The sequence below is a fragment of the Eublepharis macularius genome, chromosome 3 (genome assembly GCF_028583425.1).
Source record: "Eublepharis macularius isolate TG4126 chromosome 3, MPM_Emac_v1.0, whole genome shotgun sequence".
Lineage (NCBI taxonomy): Eukaryota > Metazoa > Chordata > Lepidosauria > Squamata > Eublepharidae > Eublepharis > Eublepharis macularius.
The window spans coordinates 163,807,609-163,835,320 of NC_072792.1; the positions used below are offsets into that span (position 1 = coordinate 163,807,609).

The 27,712-nt window shown below is 42.2% G+C and overlaps 1 protein-coding gene across 10 annotated transcripts in view; it reads right to left on the bottom strand.

Annotated features, from left to right (window-relative positions):
* Positions 1-14,513: 14,513 nt before the first annotated feature.
* Positions 14,514-27,712, bottom strand: part of YAP1 (Yes1 associated transcriptional regulator) — a 131,140-nt gene continuing 117,941 nt past the window's right edge. For 6 of the 10 annotated variants that reach the window (XM_054973205.1, XM_054973204.1, XM_054973203.1 and 3 more), the window contains 3 exons: positions 22,249-22,379; positions 19,495-19,607; positions 14,514-17,946 (listed from right to left, as the gene is read on the bottom strand). In XM_054973205.1, the coding sequence (XP_054829180.1) occupies positions 17,708-17,946; positions 19,495-19,607; positions 22,249-22,379 (483 nt within the window). In that variant the 3' untranslated portion in view covers positions 14,514-17,707. Of the gene's footprint in view, positions 17,947-19,494; positions 19,608-19,929; positions 19,981-22,248; positions 22,380-27,712 lie in introns of all 10 variants that reach the window. The other 4 variants (XM_054973202.1, XM_054973199.1, XM_054973196.1 and 1 more) reach the window with 1 other exon arrangement.

The window sequence follows — 27,712 nt, forward strand, 5'->3', positions numbered from 1 at the left end:
GTCCCCTCTCCTACTGGAAAGGTAAGGGAAACTGACAACCCTATTTCAGATTTTTATGCAAACTTGGGGATTCCTTCCGGGTTACAGATACCACCCTGTCGCTGACCCTGGCTTGATTGTGTGCGTTTTCGATCCGCATTCTCTGGCCCAGTTCAGAATTACATATCATGGAAAGGGTGTATCTGTATGGCAGCTTTCCAATATGGCCTATGAACTAAACAAGAAGCAGAGAAAAGGTACCTCAAGAAAGTAGTACCAAATCAAGCACAGATGCCTTTAACATAAAACCACAATAAGTAGTCAACCAATAAAAATATAACAACAACAACATTCAATTTATATACTGCCCTTGGAACAACTTAACACTCACTCAGAGCAGTTTACAAAGTATGTTATTATTATCTCCACAACAATCACCCTGTGAGGTGGGTGGGGCTGAGAGAGCTTTGGAAGAGCTGTGAGTGACTCACGGTCACCCAGCCGGCTTCAAGTGGAGGAGTGGGGAATCAAACCCGGTTCTCCATATTAGAGTCCCCCCGCTCTTAACCACTACACTAACAAACCACCACCACCCCCAAAAATATAAAACATGGCCACAATAGCTTCCATCCTGGCAGTCTTAAAATTCTAACAAGAATAAATTTTCATTATTCGTCTATGAAGGAGGTGGTTTGCCAGGCCTGCCTGGGTAACTGATTCCATAGCTATGGAGCCAATGTAAAAAATATCCTCCACAAATCCCCAATGTTCTTACCTCATACCAGGTCGTAAAACATTAGCAGCTTCTCTTGATGAACTGGCAGATTTGTATGATGCAACAGGTACTTGCAAAAACTTTGGGCACATTGCTAGTTTTCTATATTAATCAAGATGTTCTCAAACTTTAGCTACCGGGAGACCCCCCCCCCATTTTGATTTAAAATTCTTTCACAGACCCTCAAGTCCTCTCTGAGCCAGTTTGGTGTAGTGGTTAAGAGAGCGGGACTCTAATATGGAGAGCCGGATTTGATTCCCCACTCGTCCACTTGAAGTCAGCTGGGTGACCTTGGGCAAGTCACAGTTCTCTGGAGCACTCTCAGCTTCACCCACCTCACAGGGTGTTTTGCTGTGGGGATAATAATGGCATATTTGTAAACTGCTCTAAGTGGGCATTAAGTTGTCCTGAAGGGCAGTATATAAATCGAATGTTGTTGTTGTTGTTATTATTATTATTATTCCTCCTCCCTCGCCAGCATGCATCACATGCCAGACCCTTTCAAAGAGCATGGCAAATTTGGCATGCCCCACAGAAGCCTCAGTCCTCTATTGTCCACAGAACAATACAGTAAGAACCACATTAGCTTTATTTTAAAAGCAAGTTTGTTTTAAAAGCAGGGAAGGGCATACAGATAGACGGTAGGGGAACTGAATGGGTCGGGATCGGGAAGGTTGCCCCAGAAACTGCCCCACCTCAGGGTATGCTGATGCCAGCCCTGAATGAAAGCGCCCATCCCCCCAAAATTTTGCCTGCTGTACCTCTGCATGCTTTACTGCTCACTTTGCCATCTTTCAGTGCATCTGTGCTCGGAGCATGTAATCCTTGAAAACTTCCTCTTGGGGCATGGTTGGATTGTTCAATCCCTCCTGATGCAGTGACAGCAGATCTTTGAAGGAAGTTGCATCTCTGCATGAAATCCTGCCCAGGCATGCCTCTTTTCTATCCAGATTTATGCACCAAGCAGTGATTCACATCAAAAAAGGGGGGAGGGGCTGGCGGCAACTCTCATACTCTCTCAAAATAAACAGTTTTGGGGTGCAAAAAATTAAATATGCCTCTGCTCTTAATTCAGAAAAAAGTGAGCCTCTGCTATGGGTAGTTTTGGAAATGCTGACATAAGTCTCCACGCTTAGTTTGGCTGAAGAAAATAATAGATCATTGAAGTGACAGCCTGTCTGAGGCTATCAGCAACTCTAAATGTTAGGCCTGGGTAGACCAGCATGCCCAGGCCTGAAGTTGTACCTTTCGGAGTTTGTTCCTGGTACACGTGTGGTTCGCTGAAGTGCATCCGAAGGGAGAGGCAGTCTCCAGCAAGCTCAGAAGAAGCAGCCCATCTCCTTTGTCAGCCATGCAAGATGGAAAGCAAATAAAGACACAAAAGCACAGCTCTGTGGGCAGCTTGGAAGTTTAGTGTACCTTCAAATTGCTTTAGGCAAACGCCCCATCCGGTGAAATAAACAGAGTCCAAGCGTGTCTTAAAGGCACAGACACCAGCAAACCCAGGCAGGAGTTTAAGAACAAGCTAGAAGCATGCAAAAGCATTTGGCCCACATTGATCAAATTGCGCTGCCAAACTAGGTTTGCCAATCTCCAGGAGAGGCCTAGAGCTCTCCTGGAATTACAGCTGATCTCCAGATGACAGAGGATAGCTCCCCTGGAGAAAAAGACTGCTTTAAAGGTGGAATCTACAGCGTTATACCCTCCTGTTGAAGTCCCTCCCCTTCCCAAACCCCACCTCCCCAGGCTCCACCCTCAAATCTACAAGTATTTCGCAACCCGGAGGTTGCAAGCCTGGTCCCAACAGATAATTCTTTGCACATCAGGAATACTGATTTAGTACAGCTGGTATTCCTAAGCCAAGCAAAGACTGCGCTGATTGCTTTGTACCAATCCCAAGTCATTCAGATGATGACCTGGAAATTGGTAAAATATGTACTGATAGTAACGTGGGTATGTTCATGGACCTATAATTGAGTTACCTTTCACAACCCATTCTTTCTCAAGATTACAACCCCTGCCTCAGCAAATAAAGGGAGATTTTGAGGGGGTGCCTGGGGAGACTGGAATTTGGGGATCCTCTAGGAGTCTTCCCTTTGATGATGACCATAGAGACATGGAGAAAATCCTGGAGTAGGTGTCCCCAGCGTGGTGCCCGTTGGCATCATTGTGCCCAACACCTTTCCTTGTATCCCTCTAAGTGTTTTTAGAAAGTGAGGGGGCAAGTGGGGCTTTTGCCCAGCAGGGATTCTGATTGGTCATTGGCGATTTGATTGGCTGTGCAGCTTTTTAAAAAAATTGCTTTGGCAGAAGCTGTTTCCACAGCACAAGAATCTTGACTGTGACTTAAGGTAAGCTGTAGGAGCCATTTTGCGTCTGGCTCCGCCTCCTGCAGCAGCCATTTTGTGGCTGCACCCACCACACCATGTCTGAATTCAAAAAGTGCCCATAGGCTCAAAAAGGTTGGGGACCCCTGTCCTAGAGAATCACTATGGAGGCCCTTTTTTCTCCCACTCCTTACTTTCTCAAAGGCAGAAGACGGGGGTTGAGGGCAGGAGTTTAAAAATGAGCAAATGGCAAGCCTAACCAAAACTGACTCAGCAAGGCCCCCGTATCCCAAGCCCAGCACAACCTTATATGCCTGGAGATGCTTCCAACACTTACCTTTTAGAGCAACATAATAATTATAATTATGATGATGTAACCAGCAGTGGGAAAATGGGCTAGTTTGCTTAAACTTTAGCTCAGAAAAGCTGACTTGAAGGTGGTGGTCATCATAAAGAATGTTACAATTCTGTCCTGCAGAATGCTGAATCTCTCTGAGGTGTTTGTATGCGGATTATGTTCAATAATATCATGCTTGTAGCTCACTGCACCTAATAATAATTGGGCTCAGAGGCAAATGGGTAATCAGGGCAACTGACATAACACTGGAGTTGGGTTTGGAGGGCTTTGACCCATTTTATTCCGGTCCCAGTCACTCCTTTAGGGCAGCTTTATTGCAACCCTGTCTTTTGCTCCAAAGTGTGTTTCATGGATGGTTCCAACTATAGCTGCTTTCTAACTAGGTGGGAAAGCTTGTTGCTGTTTGTCTCTCATTTTGAAATAGAACCACCTGCTTTACCTGTTTGTCTGGCAGAATAATAGCTTTTTTGTTTTGAAAATGTCTAAAACCCATCTCCTTCTGGGATTTGTGGTTTTTAAATGAACAAGCGTGGGGGTCTTTTTAGGCAACAGGGAGATGTGCTTGTTCAGGCAAGGGTTTCCCAGACTCTGCAGCAGGACGTGTCAATCACCAGAGCCCAACAGAAGTGGCTCCTTATGTCACTTGACATGACTTCCTCTTCTGCCCAGCATAATCTTTCAGTGACACACACTGGAAACCTCCACTGGTTCTTCCTATCTCATTCGGAGGACAAGCTACCTCAGAGCACACCCTAAAAGGCAACCCGTTTTGACCAAGCTATAAATCTACAAGCCCATTCTTTATCTTGCATGGCAGTCCACTTGAAAGGCCACACACACTTGTTATGCTGAATTTTTAAAGAGCCCTTTTGTTTCTGCCAGCACCAGTTCCTAAGTTGCAAGTTTTATAACTCTGTTGCCAAGCAGCCAGATCGGTCAGCCCGCCTGCATGTTCTGTTTTGTCTGAATGAAAATCCTTGGCAGGAGCTTTTTGGCTGCCTCATCTTATGACTGCAACTCTGGGCTTTTTTAATATATATAATATTTTTATTGTTTTTCAACACATATATATACAAATATGAGACAGTTATCATTTTACTTGTCGATATCTATTATCTATTTCTTTATCTCTTATATTCCATCTTATTACATCAACTGTGATTATGTCATTATACAGTTAATCTTAGTATCATATTTATGTTTACCGATTATAGTTATTTGTCATCCATTTGTAGAAGGGATCCCATGGTACAGAGAAGTCTTCTTCCACTTGTCCTTTCATTAACAATGTTAATTTATCCATTTCCGCTGTCTCAATTACCTTTGTTATTAATTCTTCTTGCTGGGGGATTCTTTGTTGTTTCCAATAGGTTGCTAATAAGATTCTAGCCGCTGTTACTATATGGATTACTAAGTGTTCTTGCTCTCTCTTTATATCCGACATACAGTTTAATAGAAAAATTTCTGGTTTCAAAGGAATTGTTATCTGTAAGATATTTTGTAATAACTTATGTACCATTATCCAATATCTATGCACTTCTTTGCAGGACCACCACATGTGGAAAAATGTCCCTATACCTTCTTTACATTTCCAACACTTATTTGACATATTTTTAAACTCTGGGCTTTTTGATGGAGCTACTTCTGGGTGTCAGGTTCTCTGGTGGCAACAGATGGCAAGTTTACTGAGCCATCAGAAGCAGTGCTGTGCCCTTTTAATCCCAGTAACTTTAATGGATTTAGGGTATAACTCTGCTTAGGATGGCACACACAACAGAATGAGCCGGATAGAAGAGGTGTGTGTAAAGATTATTGCTTTTTCATCCAGATTTCTTTCATTATAGTAGCCTCAGAGTGGAACTACAAGTGACAAAAGGCACAGGTTGGACACTTGTCAGCTTCCCTCAAGTTTTGATGGGAAATGTAGGCATCCTAGTCTTGCAGCTTGGCTCTCTGGCTGCTGTCCAATGGACTTTTCAACTGTCACTTGTCCAACATTCCGCCAAGCTGCCTACATTTCCCATCAAAACTTGAGGGAAGCTGACAAGCATCCAACCTGTGTCATTCAACACTTGTAGTTCCGCTCTCTGACTGCTGTCCAATGGACTTTTCAACTGTCACTTGTCCAACATTCCGCCAAGCTGCCTACATTTCCCATCAAAACTTGAGGGAAGCTGACAAGTGTCCAATCTGTGCCTTTTGTCACTTGTAGTTCCGCTCTCTGACTGCTGTCCAATGGACTTTTCAACTGTCACTTGTCCAACATTCCGCCAAGCTGCCTACATTTCCCATCAAAACTTGAGGGAAGCTGACAAGTGTCCAACCTGTGCCTTTTGTCACTTGTAGTTCTGCTCTAAATTGCCCTGCTTTGTTGTAGCATGCTTGGGAGTTAATTAGCATTGGCCGTGGTCAGTAAGTACATGGATGAGAGCCTGCCATGTTATCCTGAATGGGGCAGGGGAGTCTCCTTGTAAGTTGGAATTAACATTCAAGGCAATGCAGCTGGAGGGGCTAACTGGGATATCTCCATCAATGTATACCAGGATTGTTCCCTTAGAGAACTCTCGGAATGAACCAGGCAGATCTTCAACAAGAATGGTTTTTATTAAAGAAGCAATAAAGGCAAACGCACAGAAAACTCACACAGCATACACATAGGGCTAACTGGGAAGTAAGTGAAGAAAAGGGAGAGAGATTCAGGGTAGGGCAATATTTACCAGTCTAGGAGAGGGGGGGCGATGACTGCTAACAACCAAGGAAGACTGGGGTTGCATTGCAGAGGAAGGCGATGGCAAGCCACCTCTGCTTATCTCTTGCTTCACCTACCCTATGGATGGGGTCACCATGAACTGGTTGCAATTTGACAGCACTTTATTATTTCCTTTCATTATGGAACTCAAGGTGGCATACCTAGGGTTTCCTGGAGATCTCCTATCTAGGCACTAACCAGCCCCAAACCTGTATAACTTCAGCTAGGCTGCTGAATCACATGCCTACCAAGCCACACCCTGGGACCAAGGCACTGCAGCTAGATTTACATGATATTTGCTTTTTGCTCCCAGGCTAGCCCTGCTGTTGCACTTGGACAAACAGCATGGGAATCAATGGAACTGAGGTATCATCTACCGGGGGCTGGTCACCAATGGATGCACCGTGGTCCCTGGAGAAAATCAACATCTGGAAGTGTCTCTGGCCCCTTAATTCATCCCGATATGGCTGTGCCTGTAGGGCTCTTCTGCTTGGCTCAGAACTAGATTAATCATTCGTGCCTGATTCAAATAAGAAAGGAGGTAGGAGAAGCAGACTTGGGAGTATTTTTTTAAATGTATAAAATACAATAGTGGAAGAAGATCCACTGAAATAATTATGGACTGGAGTAAGGTCTATTAATTGTAATTGCCAGTCACCTGACTGCTTGAAGCTTTTATACCATAAATTTAGATTTGGGGAGGGGGCAAATACCCCCACCCTCCTTGCGGACTCCCTGCTTATAGTGCACTCTTGTGGGGCTCCCAACGGTCCTCTATGCTTACACCTGCTTAGCACTGTTGTAAACTAAGATGCTGCCATAGGAATGTATAGCAGGAGACTTTCTGGTAACCCATTCCTTTGCCTGCTGGCTCCTCAGGCACTGATGGGATGAAATGGGGGGGGGAGGTGCAGAATGGAGTGTGCACTGGCATCATACCAGTTCACTGACATCACTTCTGGTAAAAACGGGAAGAGATGTCATTAGATACTAAATTCTACAAAAACTCTAGTTTTACCATTGATTTGTATGTGTTTGAATCCTAGACATCTATGATGTCACTTCTGTTTTTTACCAGAAGTGATGTCCACATACTAGGCTCCATCCCCCGATTTTTCCCAGGGGTCGCTGGTTGCGGCTTGACAATCCTATGCTCCTGGGGCATTTACTTACAGTGCAGTCCAAATAACACTTTCCTTAGCAGGGAGCCCAAGGAAAGACTGGATTAAACCGCAGCAGCCAATTCAGGCTGAATCGGCCCATATCCATCCTTATTTGGGCGTGATTCGGCTCAATTCGGACCTCTGCAGAGCACAGGAGCACTCCCAGGGGCAGCTGCAGCCGACACAATGCTGGCACTTCCCAGAAGTGACATCATCGCACGAGCCCAGGAGAGTGCGCGTGAGGAAGAAGGGGGGAAGATAAGTGCCGGGTCCCCCACTTCCCACTGGGAGGACAGAGGGACCTGGCAACCCTAGAAGTTACCCAGACTCAGATGGTTTCAGTCCACTCTCTCATCTGCAGTCCAAATTATGGCCTGGCAAGAGGGGGTTTCTATAGGATTGTACTCTTCCCCTGTACTGAATCTGCAATGGGTTATGCTGCAGGGAAATATCACTCACTGCCCTGCTAACATACAAACTAGGCCTGAAGAAAGAACCTCCAAAGTAAAGTAACCTCCATTACTTCCCCCTACCCATTATAGACAGGATTGTGGTTTCTTTTCTGGAAACTTGCAGAGGGCAGGCCTGGAGGATCAGACTCCCAGGTTTCCTTGGAGAGTGGTCCCTCCTTGCACGGAAAGCATTCCTGCCCTTTAACATGTATGAATAGCAGCAAAAGGTGTTTGCTTTTGAAGAAACCCTATAAATAGAACCAACTCTGTTCACATGAACACCTCTGAAGTGTATAGAAAGCACCTTTCACGTTATCTGGGCTGGGCACCTTTCAAATTCCCCATAGCAATGAGACTTTTAGACACCAGTGTAAGCGGCAGATGTGTGTGTTTACCTAGAAATTTCAAACAGGGGTGTAGTCCACACACGAAGGACATGGGAGAGGCACTTTGTTCTTCTTCCAAGTTAATAAAAACAAATGTCAGCTCAAGCCAGGCTTTCTGGAACATTAGTCATGCAATTGTTGATGGTTTTATTTTTCCTTGATAAGGTTTCAAAAGATTTATCTCCTTCCTCCAGCTCAGCTGAACCCCCCTTTCCATAAAGAAGGCAACCAAGAGTGGTTAAGCCATAGTAAAAACAAAGACTGTTATACACAAAACTGTTATGTTTTATTTAAATGTAGTCAGCACAGCCGTAGCTCATAAATATGGTGTATACCCGCATGGCCTTTCAGATTGATTTACTCTGAAATGATTGCACTCAATAGTTGGAATTAAATTTAAAAAAAAGTAGATATAGCAAGACTGAAATCCTAAAGTTGGAAAGAGCCGAGAATTGGAATTGCATAGTGCTAAGAACAGGAATAGACAGTGCTTGTAACCACTGTATTCTCCAGCCAATGGTCCAGGGCATGTGATAACTCGTTTTGTAATGAAGTAGGTTCTAAAAAAGTACTTGCCTGATTGCCCATGGTAAGAATTGCTTTCACAGTTAAGCAGGGAAACTTTGCAGGAATTGTCCCCCTCCCCTTTTGCCTGGTTACAAAGGACTGACAAACATGAGTTACTTTCATGAGGTGTGTGTTGCTCTCCCTGCTTGCCAACCCTGTAGCTCACTATACTAATAATACTCTAATGGTAGTTTGAATATGGAATGAAAGGTTCTGCTTCCTGGCAGCAACACCAGACGAAGCAACAGCAAGAGTTACCATCCATTTTTGTGAACTGTGACCAACATTAGATTTATAACAAACACTATACCCTGCCTTTTTCCCCAATGGGGACTCAAAAGCATCTCACATCATTCTGTCCTCCGTTTTATTCTCGCTACAAGCACCCTGTGAGGTAGGTTAGACTGAGAGATTATGACTGGCCTGAGGTTACCCAGCAAGCTTCTATGGTAGATCTGGGATTCGAACCTGGGTCTGCCAGATCCTGGCCAGACCTTCTATCCATTACACCACATGGGCTCTTATAGGTCAGGGAAGTTGTTAAAATGCCCCCTCCACCCCTTGTTTTGTCAGAGAGAGGGCATTTCTCACCCTCCCTGTCTGTGCTTCCGGCACTTTTCTGGTTTCTTGTGGGCAAACCTTTACTTCCATTGCAAACAGCAGAGGGATCTTCTGCAGTGCCAGACAGGGTTCCAGTCCCTGTCACGTCTGGCACTGCACCTCTCATCGTTATCCTGAAGCTGGTGGCTTCAAACTCCCCCTGCCCACATTTGCAAGGAAAGCTAAGCTAAATAAAGCTCGGGGTTACAAAATTGGCCACTGGCTTCAGGCTGATGATGGGAGTTGCAATGCCAAAAACGAAAGGGAGAACAAAAAGTGCAAAAAGCAAGGTGGGTGGGTTGATTATGTGGGCCAGAAGTTTAGATTCCTTTCGTGTCTGGCACTACAACCCCCACAATCATCCTGACACCGTTGGCCAGTTTGGGAAGGCCTAGCTTCAGTTTCTGATGAGTTATGCCAGCCACAGATGGGCAGATCCTTTTATTATAATAAATGGAAGTGAAGGTTGTGTGGGGCAGGCATAATTCATCAGAAAATAAAGCCAGGTATTTCAAACTCAGCTACTGCCTTCAGGGCGATAGTGGGATTTGCAGTGCCAAACATGAAGAGAACTGGAACATCCTAAAACAGATTAGCTCCCGAACATCCCTCTGTTATTTGCAATGAAAGCAAAGGTTTACTCACAAGAAGCCTGGGAAATGGAGGCAGCAGAGACAGGGAGGGTGGAAAATAACCCCTCTGTGACAAAGCAAAGGGGTTTAACAACTTTCCTTGACCTGTCAGAACCCATGTTTTGTAGTGGTTAGACTGAATAGAAGACCCAGGTTTAAATCCCGCCTCTGCCTCAGAAACTTGCCGAATTATCTTGGGCCATGCACACATTCTGAGACTAACCTGAGACTTACCCACAACTCAGCTAGAATTGCCAGCTCAGCTCTCTGTTGAAGTTGCCTCTCTGCCCTGCCAACCACACGTAGGGAGCCTGGCGTTAGTCAGACCAAAGGAACAGGCTGTTAGTTCTGAACAACTGCAGGAAAGGCACTGAAAAGCACGATCTTAATCTCCCTGTTTATGGAGCAAATTTATCGTTCTGGGCTACACCAAAAGCCAGAAAGCCCGTACATGGACTTGGGGACTGCCAGAAGACTTTGCTAAAAAGTATACGTCATTGTTTTTAGAAATCGCAAGCCGATGAAACAACACAGAAATATTTTGCTTAGGGTTATTGAAAAGGTCATCTGCTACTTCCCAAGTACCTGCAGACCCACATGGGAGGCAAATGATTATTAGCTTTAGCAGGTAAACTTTGTCCCATTCTAGCTGTGCCCTTAACCAGTTGTACATGCACACAACAGTTCTCAGGGGTATTCTGTGCCTATTGCTCTATTAGATGTCCCCCATTCAGGCAGTCAGGGGATACTGGGATAGAAGCCCTTTTTAAAAACTTTCTATTTTGTTGCCCATGTGTCTTATCAGAAACTTTTCCAACATGAAAATTTTGTCTTGCAGAGCACCCAACGCATTACTGCCCCTAAACAACAGCTACCCCTGCAGATGTGTGGCTGGGCACCATTTTGGATGGCAGGTGGGGAAGTCACGGGATTGTGGAAAATCTAGTGGTTCCATCCTAGACTCCTCCATGATGTGCCATTGTTGTGTAGTGGTTAGCGTCGGATTAGGATCTGGGAGACCCAGGTTTGTATCCCCAATCGTCCATGGAGTTTGCTGGGTAGGTAAGTCATTACCACCTCAGCCTGAGTCCCCATTATATAAATGAAGCAAATACATAGTTGTCTTTATGCAGGGAGTGTTCAAAACATGCAAGTGTTGTCTGAAATGGCACGGATTCCACAGGAACCACATGGTTTATTTGTGTCTAAGTGTACTTGAGATACGAAGAGGAACTAGACAAGAGAACATGTAACCCTGGCAATCCCATTTTTGCCAGGGAACCCTATGCAGCCTTGGGTTAAGTAATTGATGCAGCCTAAAATTCTTCAGCTAAAAGCAATGTTGAGTGGCCCATCCCAGGGTGTGATTAAGAGGGCATGCACAACAGAGACTGAAAGCTTTTCACATTGTACGATAGGAATGTCGAAATGTTCAAATTATGTTAGGACATGCGCCTCTTCTTCTGCATGCTCTTTGATGGGCCAGCTGATCAAGCCAAGACGGACAGCAACACAGCAAATGCAGCCCTTATAGAAAGGCAAAGAGATCACCACATGCCTCGATTTCCTTGACTTGTGGAATGGGCTTGAAAAGAGATCACAGGAAAGCTACCTGGATGTGCTTTCTTCAAGATTTTCACGGGTTGCGTCAAACCTCACTTTATTTTTAAAAAATGGCCATGAAGCAGAATCCAGATGTCTAAAACACATACCTCCTTTTGATAAGAAGCCTATAATGAGGTGTGGGACTAATTTGGCAGATGCCCTGATTAGGTCCAGGCAGTTCAGGTTTGACCTGTTTTCCCATGGGATGACGTACTACAGTTTAAGCCTCGGTTCTGGAAATCATGCCTCTTGGTGGCTGGCATTCCTTTTTGTTTTTGTTTCCAACAAATGCTCCTCCTGACCAAAGACTCTCTACATCCAAGCTTCATGGAAAGAGACATATTGATAAGAGAAACAGAGGCTGATTCCACACACGTTGGATAATGCACTTCCAATTCTCTTTATAGATCATTTGGAACAGACTTTTTCATGTGCGGAACAAAAAATCCACCTCAAACGATTGATAAAGTGCATTGAAAGTGCATTATACAACGTGTGCCGAATCAGCCAAGAGACTCCAAACAGAAACTGTAGGTAGCATGTCCCAGAAGAATAAGAGTTTTAATAAGAGAGCAGCATTCTTAACAATCTGACCTAATTATACCTTCTGGTAGTCAACTGAAATCCTATATTGGCTATTATAATCTATGGATGCAGAATGGCATTTCTCTCTCTCTGATGGAATCCTTTGCTTTGGGGGGGAAATATGAAAACCAATTTAATTTTACGCTGGAATTAACTATGATGAATGTGGCTGTTTGGTGTTGTATGGCCTGTTAAAGAATTCCTATCACTGAGTTACTGCTTCCAAGAAACCAATCAACACTCCCCCCCCCCCTACTAACTAGTGCTCTAAGGGGATCGAGAAGCAAAACAAGTGCAGTCTGTGGCAATGCTATAAAGTCCCGCTGAGAGTGTGAGATGCCAATTCCATCTCCTTTCCCCGAGTGGAGAGTCCCTGACCCCATTACTAGAAAATATAGGGCTCTCTTTTCGTATTAGCCAGATGAGCCGGCCCACTGTCTTTATAGAAACCGGTGGATGTTCCAGCAGCCATTTGAGAAATCCTGCTCTGTATATCAGAACAAAATATGCTCATAGGCATTTCTTTCTGCTCAGCAAGCCATAGAGCCATGTCACGCAGTCATACGTGCAAGACATGATTAACTGATGTTTGTGTGTATGTTCATGGTAGTACAGCATTAAGAAGTTTCTTCTTTGAAAAACAACCCGTTTATACGATTTGCTTGCGTTATTGAAGTCCATGGCTTTACAGTTATGGTTACTTATGAATTTAATGGAATGATATAACCACAGAGCTGGAAGGCTCCTCAAAGGGTCATCTAGTCTGACCTCCTACAGGAAATTCATGGCCCCTCAGACACACACACAATTTTCTAGTGACTTCTGCTCAATGCCCAGAAAAAGGCAAAAATCCTGCAGGATCCCTGGCCAATCTGGCCTGGAGGAAAATTTCTTTCTGACTCCAAAGAGGTGATCAGCATGACCCTGGCCACATAAGCAAGGGCTGAGAGCTCAGCACTGGCTCATCCCTTCTTGCCCTCCCTCTCATGATCTGCCTAAGTTCATACTGAGTAGTAGATTAATCATTACTCAGAAACAGATGGTCATTTAGCCTCTGCTTAAAAACCTCCAAAGGAGGAGATCCCACCACGTCTCGAGAAAACCTGTTCTACTGAATACAGCAAGAAACCATTGACTGTGTGGCCAGTGCTCTATAGGAGAAGAGGAACATTGAGAAGAAACCTTTGAGAGCTGCTGTAGCATAGTGGTTAAGTGGTTGGGCTGCAAATCAGCATGCTGCTTGTTGGAATTCCACTGCTGCCCTGAACTCAGCAGCTGGCTCTGGGTCAGCCTCTCCGCTCAGCCCCAGCTCTTCAACTGTATTGTGGGGATAACAACACTGAATAAGTGCATGCTGTTCACTGAAGTAGATTGGCTGAACTGTTAACTAAAAAAAGGAAACCAATATGCAGAGAGTGCAAGCTATTTTTTTTTCAAAAATAGGCTGATCTGATAAAAAAATCTGAAATCTCAAGCAAAAACATAGCCTCTCTGCTTTGGGTAGTAACCCAATATAAACACTGCACCAAATGGAAAAAGTAACGAATACATAGCCAATAGATGCAGGAGGACAATGATTATTTCTTAAGGGAAAGTTTGGGTTGATTGTGTGGTTGAACTAGTTTTCCTACTCCCTACCCCCTTAAATAAAAGGTTATAAAATTGACTTCTCCCAGTTCTGAAAAACACATTAGCGTATGGTTAAGTGTTACCCAGTGGCTTATTTTTTCTTACTTCCTAATCAGAAGGTCCCAGTACAATGTTGCAAGACAGGTGCCACGCAATGTAAAAAAAAATCTAGACCACCCAGTTTTGTCAAGCAGACGAATGCTAAATAGATTTTTTTTTCTTGTGCTAATTTTAATCATTATGTAGCTCTTTAAGAATAGCCAAAAGTTAACAGAATACTGAAATCTGATGGTAGTGGCAAAGAATGTGATATTTAGGAATAAAAATACTCGCTTCTCTTCCAAGACAATTGTACAGATTACAGGGATAAGATATGTGAAATGCTTTGAGTATTTCAAGTTCCAGTGCGCTGTCACTAGATGGTTCATTTTATTTTATTGTACTTTACAGTCAAAAATTGGTTCCAAATCAACTCCTATCAATTAAAATACAATATATTAAATGGTGTCAGGGAAAAAAGGGAGCTGCCAACAGGAGCTGGACCCTGGCATGAAGGAAGAATGCCAGGGTGAGATCTTCCCCTTCTGTTATGGTCTCACCAACTAGTTTGATTCTTCACTAGTTGTCAAACTTTTGGTCAAGATTTCCTCATGCCTCCCCCTAAGAGCTAGGTTCAATTTAATATTAAAAAATACCAAACAAGTCATTGTAAGCACAAAGTATATATTTATATCATGTAAAACAAAAAGCAATGAAAAAATGTATTACATAAAAGAAAATAATGTAACAGAATTTACTATGGTACCTAACAGAGGCATGCTCTTACATCTAAAGAAAATATAACATTTGTAACTATATATATATTTGAAAAAGTAGTGTTTCAGAGTTCTCTAATAGAAAACATTTTAAAATATGGAGGGTTTTTTCCCTCCCTAAGAGGGGGGGGAGTCAGTTTAAACACACACCTGCCTCTTGCAGAAAACACGCCCCCCCCATGATTAGAAGTGAAGTCATTTTAATATGGATTTTCCAGATGTGCAAAAGCTCAGTTACCGTTAATCACTCTGAAATTCTCTCTCTTCATTTTGCATTGCTTGAGTTCCAACACTGATTGGTACACAATTTTTGAGCCATGTGATTTATAGAAACGGTACATATTCCAAAGCAGATAATGCTGTGCAGACATACAAGAATTCATAAATTTCAACTGCTTTCTGAACATACGGTACTTTAAAAAAATCTAGAAGCTACGAAGTTAGGACAGCGATCTGTTTAAATATATACACCAATCAATACAAAATACTACTCATAACACTTTTTTTCTTTTTTTGCATTTCAGTACAAAAAAAGTTAGGCCACTTTGTCAAGTGATAGATTCAATAAAAACTTTCCATTGGTTTATTTTTTTTTCTGCTAACAGTACAAATTATCTCTAAGGCACATTTCCCATCAAACAAAGAGGCTTAAAAAGTAACTAAAGTTTTAAGTATTGCATAAACAGGTTTAGTGTTAAGAGAAATTCAAGAATTCCCAGTTTTACATCTGTACCTCTCCAACAGTGCTGGTCAAATACAGTATAAGCTGTGTAGTGTATGTACAACATCATGGAAATAGTAAGAAGGTTCCAACTTTAAAGCTGTGATCAACCAAAGCATATCTATGCGATAACCAGGACAAGAAATCCAGTATTACCTACTTGATGCTCAAATAGGTAGAACTGGTCCTCCAGTATCTGAATACAAAACAAGGAAACTGACTTGCAAGAACTCTAAATTTTCTCACTGTTGTACATTTATAAGACTAAGCAGGTCAGTTTATATTTAACATGTTTGTTTCTGAAAGCTGTTTTTACAAACGATGGTAAGAGCAGTGGAGCGTGATCTGCTCTCTTGACCCTCCTCATATTACGGCTTTCAGGCCTGACACATTGCAGGAGATAAGGGAAACTGATTAAACAGTGGCCTATGGCCACCAGCTAAGCTTTAGGTCCTCCATCAACTTGGAGGGGTCAGCAATGTGTTTAGTAGGTTGAAAAAACCCTGTGTTCCAAGTTTCAGCCCAATACATTTTGGAAGGCAAATGGATAAATCTTGAAAATAAGGAAAACAAATCAACGGGAATGATCCTTAAGGTACTAGTTCATTCAATTCATTTTTTTGAAAAAACACAGAAATACTTCATAGCTTATACCGTAACATTGATTCGTGCTCTTTTTTGTTCACTTAAAAATACTCTTTGGAAAACGTGTCATACAATTCCTGCAGACGACTTCGAGGATACATGTTTCCTGTTAAAAGTAATGGCATCGAGATGTACTCACTACTCAGCCCTCGACTTCAGTGCTAACTAACCTCTACAACTAAAATACTCTTCTACTTGCTCACCTCACCATTTAACACATATCTTTACAGTCTTCTATATGCACCATTCGGCTTATTTTTTCAATATGCTTTGATGCGCCTTAAACCTTAGTGTTCTTGCCGGTATTGTAAACTCAGGCGACAGTGCAGATCATATCATGAAACTAACTACAGGAGGAAGCATCTTTTGTCCATTGTTTATCCATCAGGGACTTTGGAATTTCAAGCCACCAATTTCATCAACACTATAAAGCTCTTCCCACAATGGCAAGAACTGTCCCATGATGAAACCTCGCAGCATATATCTGCTGTTTAAAATTCATCATTTTACAAAACATGCAATTGACCACCTTTAAGTGGCAATCCTGAACAAGTTTAGATAGATGCAAGTTCCTTTGAAACAAGCGGGGCTAATTTTCAAGGAAGGAAGTCTATTTAGGACAAGAGCCCTAAGATCTTCGCTTCAAATTCTGGCTGTCAGGTATGAAAGATAAGCCATGGATCCTGTAGTCTAATGGATACATTCAAAGCTATCTTTTTAAAAAAAGTTACAAGCACAACATAGGACTATAGATATTCTGGCTATCTGATTACGCTAGATTAGGTATAAAAAAAGTTAACCCTTTCAGACTTAAATAAGACTAAGTGAAGTCAGGAAATTTAGGTTTCACTATTTTAAAAAAGTTAACTTACAAACCTACTGCTATAATTAAAAAAATTCTAAGATTCAAAAGAAAAAAAAATATAAACTAGATTAAGAGGTAACAATCAAGATTCATAAAGTTTATGTAAAATGACTCATGATTTATGGTGCCATAAAATGTGAGCAAGCCAACAGGGAAAGCTAATCATTAGCTAACAATGATAATCCAGCAAACACCGCTGCCATGCAACTTCCATTCATTTAAATGGTGATCAAGCAGCCACTGTGCTTGGTGGATTTTGCACAGTATTCAAAGGTTTACAGAAGTCTTCTGATCTTTGCCTCCAAATCAGCACCAACTCTTTTTGTTCCATCAGATAAATCTTTTTTTTTTTGGCTTGTCGGACCAGTAACTCACGTTTTTGCCACTTGCCCCAGGCAAAACAAACAGAAGCCAGCTACAAGTAGGGACATGCGGAGTTAAACTCAACAAAATCCATATTAGATAAAATGGATATACATACAGATAGTAGGACAAAAGGAATGGCAGTCATCATCCAAAACAGGGCTGGTCTATTTCTTGCTACTCCTCCCCTCCCTTCCATCACCACCATGTTGAACAGTAGTTGCAACAGCGAAAAAAAAAAGATAAAAACAAATTTGTCTAATTCTTCAGAGTCAACTGTGAAAAGAGGTCAGCAGTATAACAGCAGCGATTGGACAAGGAAGAACAAAATATTGGATGAAAAGAATCTGGAGTATTTTGTTCATTTACTTGTTTTCTTCTCTGATCATAAGCCAAGAAGCCTTTGCCGCGCAGGCTTGTTCTCAATATCAGGTACATGTCTTATCTCCTTAGATCCTTCAAAGATTTCAAACTTCGTCTCCCTGAGGCCCCTATAACCAGGTAAGAAAGCTTTCTTTATCTAGCCTGGTGGCTGCCAGTACAGACTCCATGTCGTTAAGGATATCAGAACTCAAAGCCTCCTGCAGGCTTGGCATCAGTTCCTCTCCTTCTATATTCATGGCATCTCCTTCCAGTGTCCCAAGGTCCACATTTGTCCCTGGAATGGCTTCAAGATAGTCTGGAAAACGGTTCTGATGTGAAGGGATGTTGCTTTGGTTGATACTGTCACCTACATAACAGTATGAATGCAAAACCAGGGGCATTAATATATTGAAAACATCAAACACATCACATGATCCAACTGAGGAGCTGGTCCCCTGTGGGCTGTACGTTAGCCTCCCCACAAGTCTTTGATCCTGTAGCTCCTCCCCTTATCCTTCATACTCTTCTGCTATTACTGGCATGTCCAACGCAGTAAGGAGACAAGGCAGGTGGGGTTGGGGAACACTAAATCATTACGAGCAATACAATGATATGCCATTTTCCCCCTCTAGCAAGCATGCCACAAGTCAAGAGTAAAATATGGAACTGCACACACCACTCTGGCAAGCATGCATGCAACCCCTTTGGCCTAGCTGCCAGTATTGCCTCTAGTCTACCAGAAAAACAAGAAGCAGGATGCATGAGAGAGGGAAGCAAGATAGTCAACCTGATTCTACCACAGCCAGGCCAAAAGACTTTCCTGTTCCAATCCAGATATGCCACAAATGTTTGCTGTCCGTGTCAAATGTGTCCCTTACACTGGCTGGTTATCCCTGTAGCAGCAGGTGTGCAGGATGGGCGTTCCCCACAGGTGTGGCAAGATCCTTGATGGTATCCTAACCAAACACTACTGGCATTAAGCTGTTCTGTCAAAACTTTCTGCTTACAAAGTTCCGAGGACAGGATCATATTCAACTATGCACTTAACCCATGTTACGGGCAATATATTTTGTGTACAAACTATCTAGATTTTTGCACTATGTGCTCCATGATCTTCAACAGGGAAACCCCCAAAGCCATGCTGCAATCATGGTTCGAATATGTGATCTTGTTTCTCATTTTTAACTGTTACAGAGATTTTTTTCTGAGTCACGAGACCGTAGCACTGTTTGGAGTGTATATGGTGCCTTGGGTGCACACAGTCAACATGAAGGTCAGGAGGATGAGTACAAAAGAGGTGGCAGCTAGGATTATGGGTTATGTTTTGGATGGAACGATGGTACATGGGCCGTGCTCCTTTGAATACACTGGCCTGTATCCAACCACACTTCTGTCGGGAATTGCTGCATTTCCATCTGCAGAAGAGGGGTGGTAGTTTCTGTCCCTCCCCATAGCTGTTCCATCCTGAGTACTACAGGAACAAAATTTCAAGGGGCTCAGTGGGATGCAGCAAGAAGGGAAAGTGGAAAAGTCCAGTTCCTCGAAGCCTTGGATGAAATTCATCCAAGCAGCAGTGTCACCTCCTACTCTGATAGCATTTTGTGATTGTGCTGCTGAATTTGTACAGCTGGAGCAAAATGTGAGCAATTACATGCCCACATCAGGAATAAATGAGGGCCACAACACTGTTTAAAAATCCAGGTGATTAAAGAAAGCTATACCCAGTTCTTGAACGTTTTATACAGGTGCCTGGACTTTTCAGCCTCCAATCAACCTAGATGCACATTTAAATGGAGGCAAGACAGAGTAAAATAATGTTGACCCTATTCATAAGTGCACATTTCCGTTATCCTCTACCACCAGACAAGCTATGGAACATCATTAAGAGTTCCACCGGAAAGGAAAGGAAACAAACCTGTATCCATTTCGTCAACACTGTTGAGAAAGTCATCCGGAGTTCTGGGGACACTGTAACTGCTCATGCTGAGCCCGCTGTCTGTGCTCTCGTCTCTTGAGTGAAAAGTCCCACTATAAGAAAACAAAAACGTATGAAAAGGCCTGCGAATTTTTAAACACAAAAAAGGCCCTGAAACTCTCATCATCCCAGAGAAAGCAAATCCTACCATCAGCACAAATTATGCAACTTGAAAGAAGAAAGAATCAAAGCAGAAATTCTCAGGATGCGTGGCTCTGCGCCCAATGCTTCACCTTGAACCCAAACACACCCAGGCTTGCAGCCAATGCCCAAGGGGTGCTGGCGTTTGGGAGACATCCATCTCAACCATTAAAGTATGCTTTTGAGGAGGAAAGAAAAGTGGTGTAGAGGGAAAGAGAGAGAAACAATCCTTACTTCCTCGTGTGTTTTCGGTGCAGAGACAGAGTTGGGCTAGCAACGATGTGTCTGGAGAGAGGTACAAAAAATGTAGGTTTTTCAGATTAAGCTTAACTTTGGAAAGAGATCGTGAGGCAAAACAAAAATGAGGGAGAGATATGAGGTTTTCATTGCAGGGAAACATGACTGAGAATGGAGAGGCTACGTGAGCACGTCTTCTTGGAATCCTTAATTTCTGCCCTTTTTTTAAAAAAAAAATCCCTTCTCTGAAATTGATTGTTTACGAGTCTCAGAGTTTCTTGTTTAATCATCAGCTTCTACAAGGCTATCACTAGAAGAGTGAACAGCAGGTAAAAAAATTGAGGAAAATATGGTAGGGAGAACTTTTTAATGAGTGTTTTTCTTTCTCCTTCTGAATCTTCACATTTCCATGTGAAGCTAGAGATTGGTGGACTACAAAATCAAACAAGCAAAGATAACCTGTAGGTAAAACCCCCATACTGCCTAGATGATCCAAATTTCTGTGCGATTCTTCTATAAACATTTAAAAATGCCATAAACTGCAATGCCATGTATTACAAAATTTATTTAATTGTATGTGTTCAAAAAACTCTACCCTTTTTCTGCTCCTCAAGTGACTCACTATGATATAAATATAATCAATTAAAACCATAAAATTTAAATCTATCTAGTGCATTCTTTCCTGCTCTCACCAAGGAATTCAGTAGTATATACGGTTCTTCCTTCTCCACTTTATCTTCATAACAGCCCTGTAGAGTGAGTTACAGCACAGAGACTGGCTCAAGCTTGTATAGCAGAGTGGGGATTTAAGGCCCAGCCAATGATACTGCGGAACACCTAACAATCCCAACTTGAGTAACATCCTAGTTAGTGATGCTGTGTTGGACTAGATCCAAATAACAGCATGCTAACCCCATCTGTATAACCTCTTGACGTGCTGATGGATTGGCCCGTTCCCAGGTCTAGCAGTAACATACCATTGTCGTTGCTGATACCTTTTTTACTCTGCAATCTAAAAGTTACTGATTGAGACTGGGCTACCCTTCTAACCATCCAAAGCAGTGATGGAGGACTATTCAGACATGATGTAGAACACGTAAGATAGGACTTCCTGATTCCTGGTTCTCTATTTCAAAGTAACGGTGGAGCTGTTAATTTGACTAGTGAAGTGGTGGTGGGCAGTGGAAGTTTTACCCTTTCCTGCCATACTATTATTTCACTCCCTCCCATGGCTACTATTAGCTTGAGGGAGGGGGAGATTCAGATGAGGGAGACAGCACAGGTATAAAACTACCACCCCAAACCAGTCCTCAGTCAAATAAGTAACCCCTGATTACAGCTTTGAAGGAAAGGGAATGAGCTGTTAAATCTAATGACATATCTTGTATCATGTCTCATTTGCCCTTATTTTAGCATTCACTGCATATGCAGGAACAGAATAAATCTGCATATATGGTAACCACAGTTCTGAAACTTTAGATTTTGTACAGCTGCAACTGAGAATACTGTTTCAGGCAATGATGCTTGCTGTGTAGGTGCAACCTGTCTTGTCCCATTCTACTGACTATGATTAACAAAAAGGACTCAGTGGACAGCTCCGACAGCTCAGTGGACAGCTTACACCTGCTTGGTAAGTAAGTCATACTTCTTTCCAAGCAAGTGTGTTTATTTAAGTAGATGTGTGAAAATCTGCACCAGACTGCAAATATCATATACTAAATCAGGAGACCCAAAATGCAATTATATTGGCCACCCTTTAGAATCTTCAGATTTTCCATTTTCAAGCCTATGTGTAACATGACAAACAGTTCTTAAAAATCAAAACTGGAAGCTCAACATTTTTAACACAAATCCAGGAGTAGCATGGGGGAAAACATGCCAGGGAAAACTAGTCTGTTTATCCCTTGCAATACGATATGTCAACGTCTTATCACTGCTTCCTGTGTCAATGCTACAAGGATAAAAATAGAACCAGGAATGCTGCCAAAACTCCTTAAAATTGAGCTCCACAGTAGATTTCATTGCTAGCTTTTGCAAAGCCTTTCCGAATCAGTAATTCTAAACCGCTGCTCCTCAGAACTGTGCCTGTGCAAAAACGTTGTAGCTGTGAAGACAAACCCTTCCTACAAGTCTGAACAGTTGACTTCCTCCTGAAGGAGAAGAAACCTGGACTTGCCTTGTAAGGAAAAATTCATTTACAGCTGTGGTTCTTGGCACAGGGAGATGTTCAAACCAGATGATTACATGTGCTAAACAGAATTTTGCAAATTATCATCTTTTAGCTAAACAAAACCACCAGTAGCCACAGCTACAAACCTGTTAAGAAAGGGATCTGAACTATTTGTGGTCATAGTTCTCAGTTCTTGAGACATTCCAGGAGAGGATACTGGATTCTGAGAGCCGCCATCTTGCTCCATGCTGGGAAGCTGACTTCGGAGAGCCAGTTCCTGCCAAACAAGAAGCAACTGCTTTAATACGTTCCAGAAACCCATCATTAGAGACTCTGATTCCATGCAAATGCTATGCCAAATTTAGCCCTGTACTCTTGTTGTATTGCATTTCACCACTGTACTACCTTGACCCACCACTCATTTTTCCAGTTATGTATGTACTTCATCTTTTTAAACTTGCGGTATTTGCCTTAAAAATACTGAATCTGCAATACATTTCATGTAGGATTAATCTTCAGAGAAAATTGTGGCATAACTAAGTGCTGAGAGCATAAAACAGACAAGGTCAGTGGTCGATGGGTGCAAAAGTACCATGGCAAAAATTTGTTGTTACAAGTGAAAGTGCTCTAGTAATACAACAGACCTAACTGCACAAAAAGCTTGTCTCTCTTTAATGTGGACTTACCTTTTTAGAAAAACGATGTATCTGTAAGGTACATACATAAAGGTAGGGGAAAGCATTCTACACCACTGACTGTATTAATCTGCAACCAGCTAGTATTACATGTTGTATAGTGTAATGGGTTTAGACCTGGGAAACCTAGATTCAAGATCCACTTCTACCACAAGCACATACCAATTTTTTAGCCTCAATTACTGATGTGCAAAATGGGGATAATAGTGACCTAAGAGTATTTTGAGGTTGATTACATAAAGAGGAACAGCATTTTGCATATAAGAAACATCCAATTAGTTAGCGTTACTATGACCACAGCCATGCTACTGGTTTGCCAACTGGCAGCATGGCTGACAAGTGAAGAAAGGTCTAGAGTTCACACAGAAAGAAGCAAAAGGGCCTGGCTAGTAGCAGATTTTTAAACAAAATTTATACTTTGCAAACTCTTATCATGCTAAACCGAAAATGCTTGTAGCATAAAAAATTAATAATGGTAAGAATGTGAATTAGCATTTTGTTTATCATCTAAGATCCACAATAAAATCACTAATAAACCAGCAATAAAGATTTTAAAATTCAATTTCAAGGAAGAGATATGGGAATATAAAACAACCAGCTTCGCCACAAGTGAGGCAAAAAACAAACTCACTAAAGTTAAGATTGTATCATAATACCAAGTGGAAAAATAGTCTTCTTCTCTAGCCTTTAAAGCTGAGAAGGTCTGGAATCAGGTGACTTAATGGGGGAAGGAATTCTACTACTGAGATGTCACCGTTGAAAGAGCACTGCCCCAAGTACCCACACACCTTACTTCAGAAGGTGGGGTACACACACAACACAGCCTTTTCAAATATCTTTAAATATTGCAGACTTCCAGACTGTTTAAGGCTTCAGAGGTGATAACTGGACCCTTGAATTGTGCCAGAAAACAAATCTAGCAGCCAGTGAAGATCCTTCAAGGCTGCTATGTTCTTTATCGGTCATGTCAGTAGGCACTCACTGCAGCAACAGAGTCTTCTGAATTAGTCTTCACAACCCATTGCAGTAATCCAACCTGGGTGTGATCAGAACATGGATAACGTTTCTCAAAGGAGGAGCACAGCTAGCACTGCAACCAGAGTGTGGCACTACATGCCACGGAGGAGACCTGCTCCTCCATCTTTAGGTACAATGCAAACTGCGCCCACAAACCATGGATCTTTTCTTACAGGGAGAGTGCCAACAACATGCAAAACAAGCCTACTCCCCCCTCTCTCTGGTTCACCATGTTTTTTGGGAAATGAAAAAACACAAAAGCATGGAACGGTTATAAAAGTACAAAATGCGTCTACAAAACCTTTAACAAGAAATGTAAGTAACAGTTAATGGAAAGCCAACTAGTAAGTCATTTTCAATCAAATCTTCTTTATGAGATATGAAATCATCTATCGTAACACATCAAGAAACATGCTGATCTATCCTGCTGAATAGTCAAGAATGAGTATGGGTGATTAATTTTTTCATTTTTTAATAGTGCAGTTATTTGTTAACAGCGCTGTGTGTGCACTTTTATGCAATTAAAATGCATTAACTTTTTGTTGCAGTTAATTAGAAATATTGGAACCCATGAGCAATATGATCTCTGATTTCACATACCTACTGTTGCATTCTGAAGAGGATTGGATCAAAACGGACTCTGGACAGGTTTCCATTACATATATTAGATCCTTTTTGTGTTTTCGTAATCCCACTTGTACTGTCCATGTCATCTTGTAAACTTAATTGATATTTCTACGCTTCTCCTTTGAATTGTTACTCTATCTTTTCAATACATATCTTTTGATATAGACTTCCTAATACTCCTGTCATTTGCAAATTTAACAGAAACGTGCTTCTTTTTAGTTTTGCTAGCCAAACTATTTAGTTACTTCATTTGTATCCCAACGGGGAACCCAATACACCTCTCCTCAATTTTATCCACACATTATCTCTGTGAGGTAATAGTGTCGAAGGCTTTCATGGCCGGAGAATGATGGTTGTTGTGGATTTTCCGGGCTGAGAGATCTCTGTCTTTTGGTGCTACACCTCTGAAGATGCCAGCCACAGCTGCTGGCGAAACGTCACGAACTACAATGCCAAGACCACGGCGATACAGCCCGGAAAACCCACAACAACCATCTGTGAGGTAAGTTAGAGAGAATGTGACTGGCCCAAGGTCATCCCAGTGAGCTTCCATGGCAGAGCGGGGATTCAAATCTGGGTCTTTCAGATCCTGGCCCAACAGTGTTATCACTGTACTACTCCGGCTCTCAACACTGTCCAATACCTCATATTTCTCTTTTGGATTAAGCCTTAGTTTAGCGGCTCTCATGCTGCCCGTTACCGATTTCAAGCCCTTATTAAAGACATTCCACTGCCTCATTTGACTGTACTGAAAAGAAGAAACCGAGCTGTGTGTCATCAGCATACTGACTGCAGTTCTCTCCCAATGACTCCACACAAATGTTTTATGTAGATCTTAAAGAGCATAAAACCCCGTGGAACAAACCCAGGACCACCAGTCGTCCAGGCAGAAACAGGGCCGCTGCAAGCACAGTGCCTCCAATATCAGCTGGCTAATCCAGGGGAATACTTTTCCATTTTTCATGACTTTCACTGCAAATTGCTTTGAGAACCGTGTTGCCTGAAAGGATGGAATATAGACATCAAAGGTAGCCAAGAGGTCCACAGCAGCCAACAGGTTCATGAAGCCCCCTCCTCTCTTCTGCCAAAGGCAGTCTGTTAGGGAGACCAAGGCAGTTATAAAATCAGACTGGAACCTGGACTGAAATGGGGGCCTGCATTACCCATCGCATCCAAAAGAGCTTGGAGTTGCCCAAGAATCACTTGGTCAAGGTTACTCAAGTAGGGGATGCTGACCACCAGCCAACAGACATTCAGATCATTAGAGTCCATGGAGAGCAGTAAGCTGTACATCGTCTTTAATGAAGCGTTCAGCACCTCCCAGATCTAAGCAAGCCATCTCCTCTGATTAGACTTAATAAGTTGCAAATAACAACAGTCAAGCAATGACATGGTAGGTTGAACTCCTCTAGGCAACTCGCTCATGTCATCAGATCAAAACAACCAAAGTTCATCCCGAGTAACTGTAATTAAGCTGTGCTCAGATAATGATCAGAAACGGACGTCGTTATTTCTGCAGAACAAAGCTGCGGTGCACATAAGCCATTTTATCTGGGAAACACTTAGCAAAGGAATCACAGTGAACCGCTGAGTGTTTCCATCATCAAGGACAAGGCAGAAATGTCCCTTGCCACCTCAGAACAGCTCAGCTGGTTGTCTTTTCACAGATGCAAGCATGACCGAAAAGCACAAACACTCTGACATCATCAATGCCACGGAGTAGCAATAAGTGTCCTCACACACACTGGTTATGCTTATCTGGAGTTTTCCTCCATTGGGATAGTAAAACCTGAACTCCCAAAAAGTAACTGACTTAAGAGACAAAACCACCCAAAGCATGGGGGGAGATGGTCAATATATGTAATTCAGTGTGCACTAGGGTGGCACTCTTGTACCACAAGCCAACTTTTTGCACACTTGGTCATAAATTGGCCACTGCTATTCTAAGAGAGTGGGTGATGATTTCTGCCAATTTCTCCTCAAGGTGCTGCCCCTGCCCCATCATAACTTCATCTTACTCTGTTCCTGGGGTTCTCTGAGGATTTCCTCCTTAGCTTCTTTAAAGTGCAGGAGGAAGGGAGAGAGGTCTGTTCACATATTAATGATTTCTGTTTTATTAGTACAACAGGAAGCCCAGATTTTAATTCATGTTTTAAAAACATGTACTTGCAACTGCATATTGCTGTTCTAGCTACTAAAATACAATGCCTGAAAAAAATCTGGCTGAAAATTACGACGACTCAAATTTCTCCATTGCTCTTTTAAAACTCCAGTCAAACTTTTCCAGTGGCTCTTGGGAAAGCAGATTTAATGTTCATTGTTAGTACAAACTTCTAATTTTGGATACTTCACATGAGCCAAAATGATTTGTCAGTCCCCTGGAGAAGCTACTAGAAAAATGAGGTAAGATTTTTGAAACCTATCCATTTGGTCTCTGAAAAGTTTTTTTTTTTTTTTTACTTAGAAGTTGTACAAAACTTCATGGTGGGTCCAAAAATGTGCAACCATGAACTCTCACAAAAATTCAAGCTTCCACTAAATGCTCTTATACCTAAAACTTCTATTATTTTGCATGGCATAGCCATAGCCCTGACGTCTTCTATATTCATTTATAGAGTAAACAAGAATGTGAATTTGCACAAGTGTCAGAGCAAACTAATTGCGTAAGTCAAATTTCCATGCTTAAGCCAAGATCATCCATTAAATCAACACGCAACTCGGCACCACTACAGAGATCTTGGTTTGAACCCATCAGCTATACCAAGAATCCCAAAGAAAAATGCTGGGAACTGGAGGTCTACTTTTGAAATGGCAAACCTTCGGAGTACAAAAGAGGAATTCTGAAAACTTTAGTAAATGATTCATCAAGAAAATATTACGAGGGAAGAGAGTGATGTAAAAGTGTTGGGACTGCACCTGGGCAAACTGAGGTTCAAATGCCTGCTTTGCCATGAAACTCTGCAGACAACCTTGGACTAGCTACTCACTCTCAGTCTGATATACTTTATTGGGTGGTTGAGGATAAGTGGGGAGGGCAGAACTTTGATTACTGCCCCTGAGTTCCTTGGAAGAAAATCGGACAAAAATATGATAAATTCCTAACAATGTAATTCTAAGTACACTTTCCTGGGAGAAGGCTCTATTTAATAGATCTTATTAGGACTTGGAGTAGACCTCTGCTTAGGATTGCACTCAGTAGGTAAAATATGAGATTCTAGGGGCAACAGTTTACAAAATGTATTTTAGTAATTAAAGGAATGATTTTATTAAA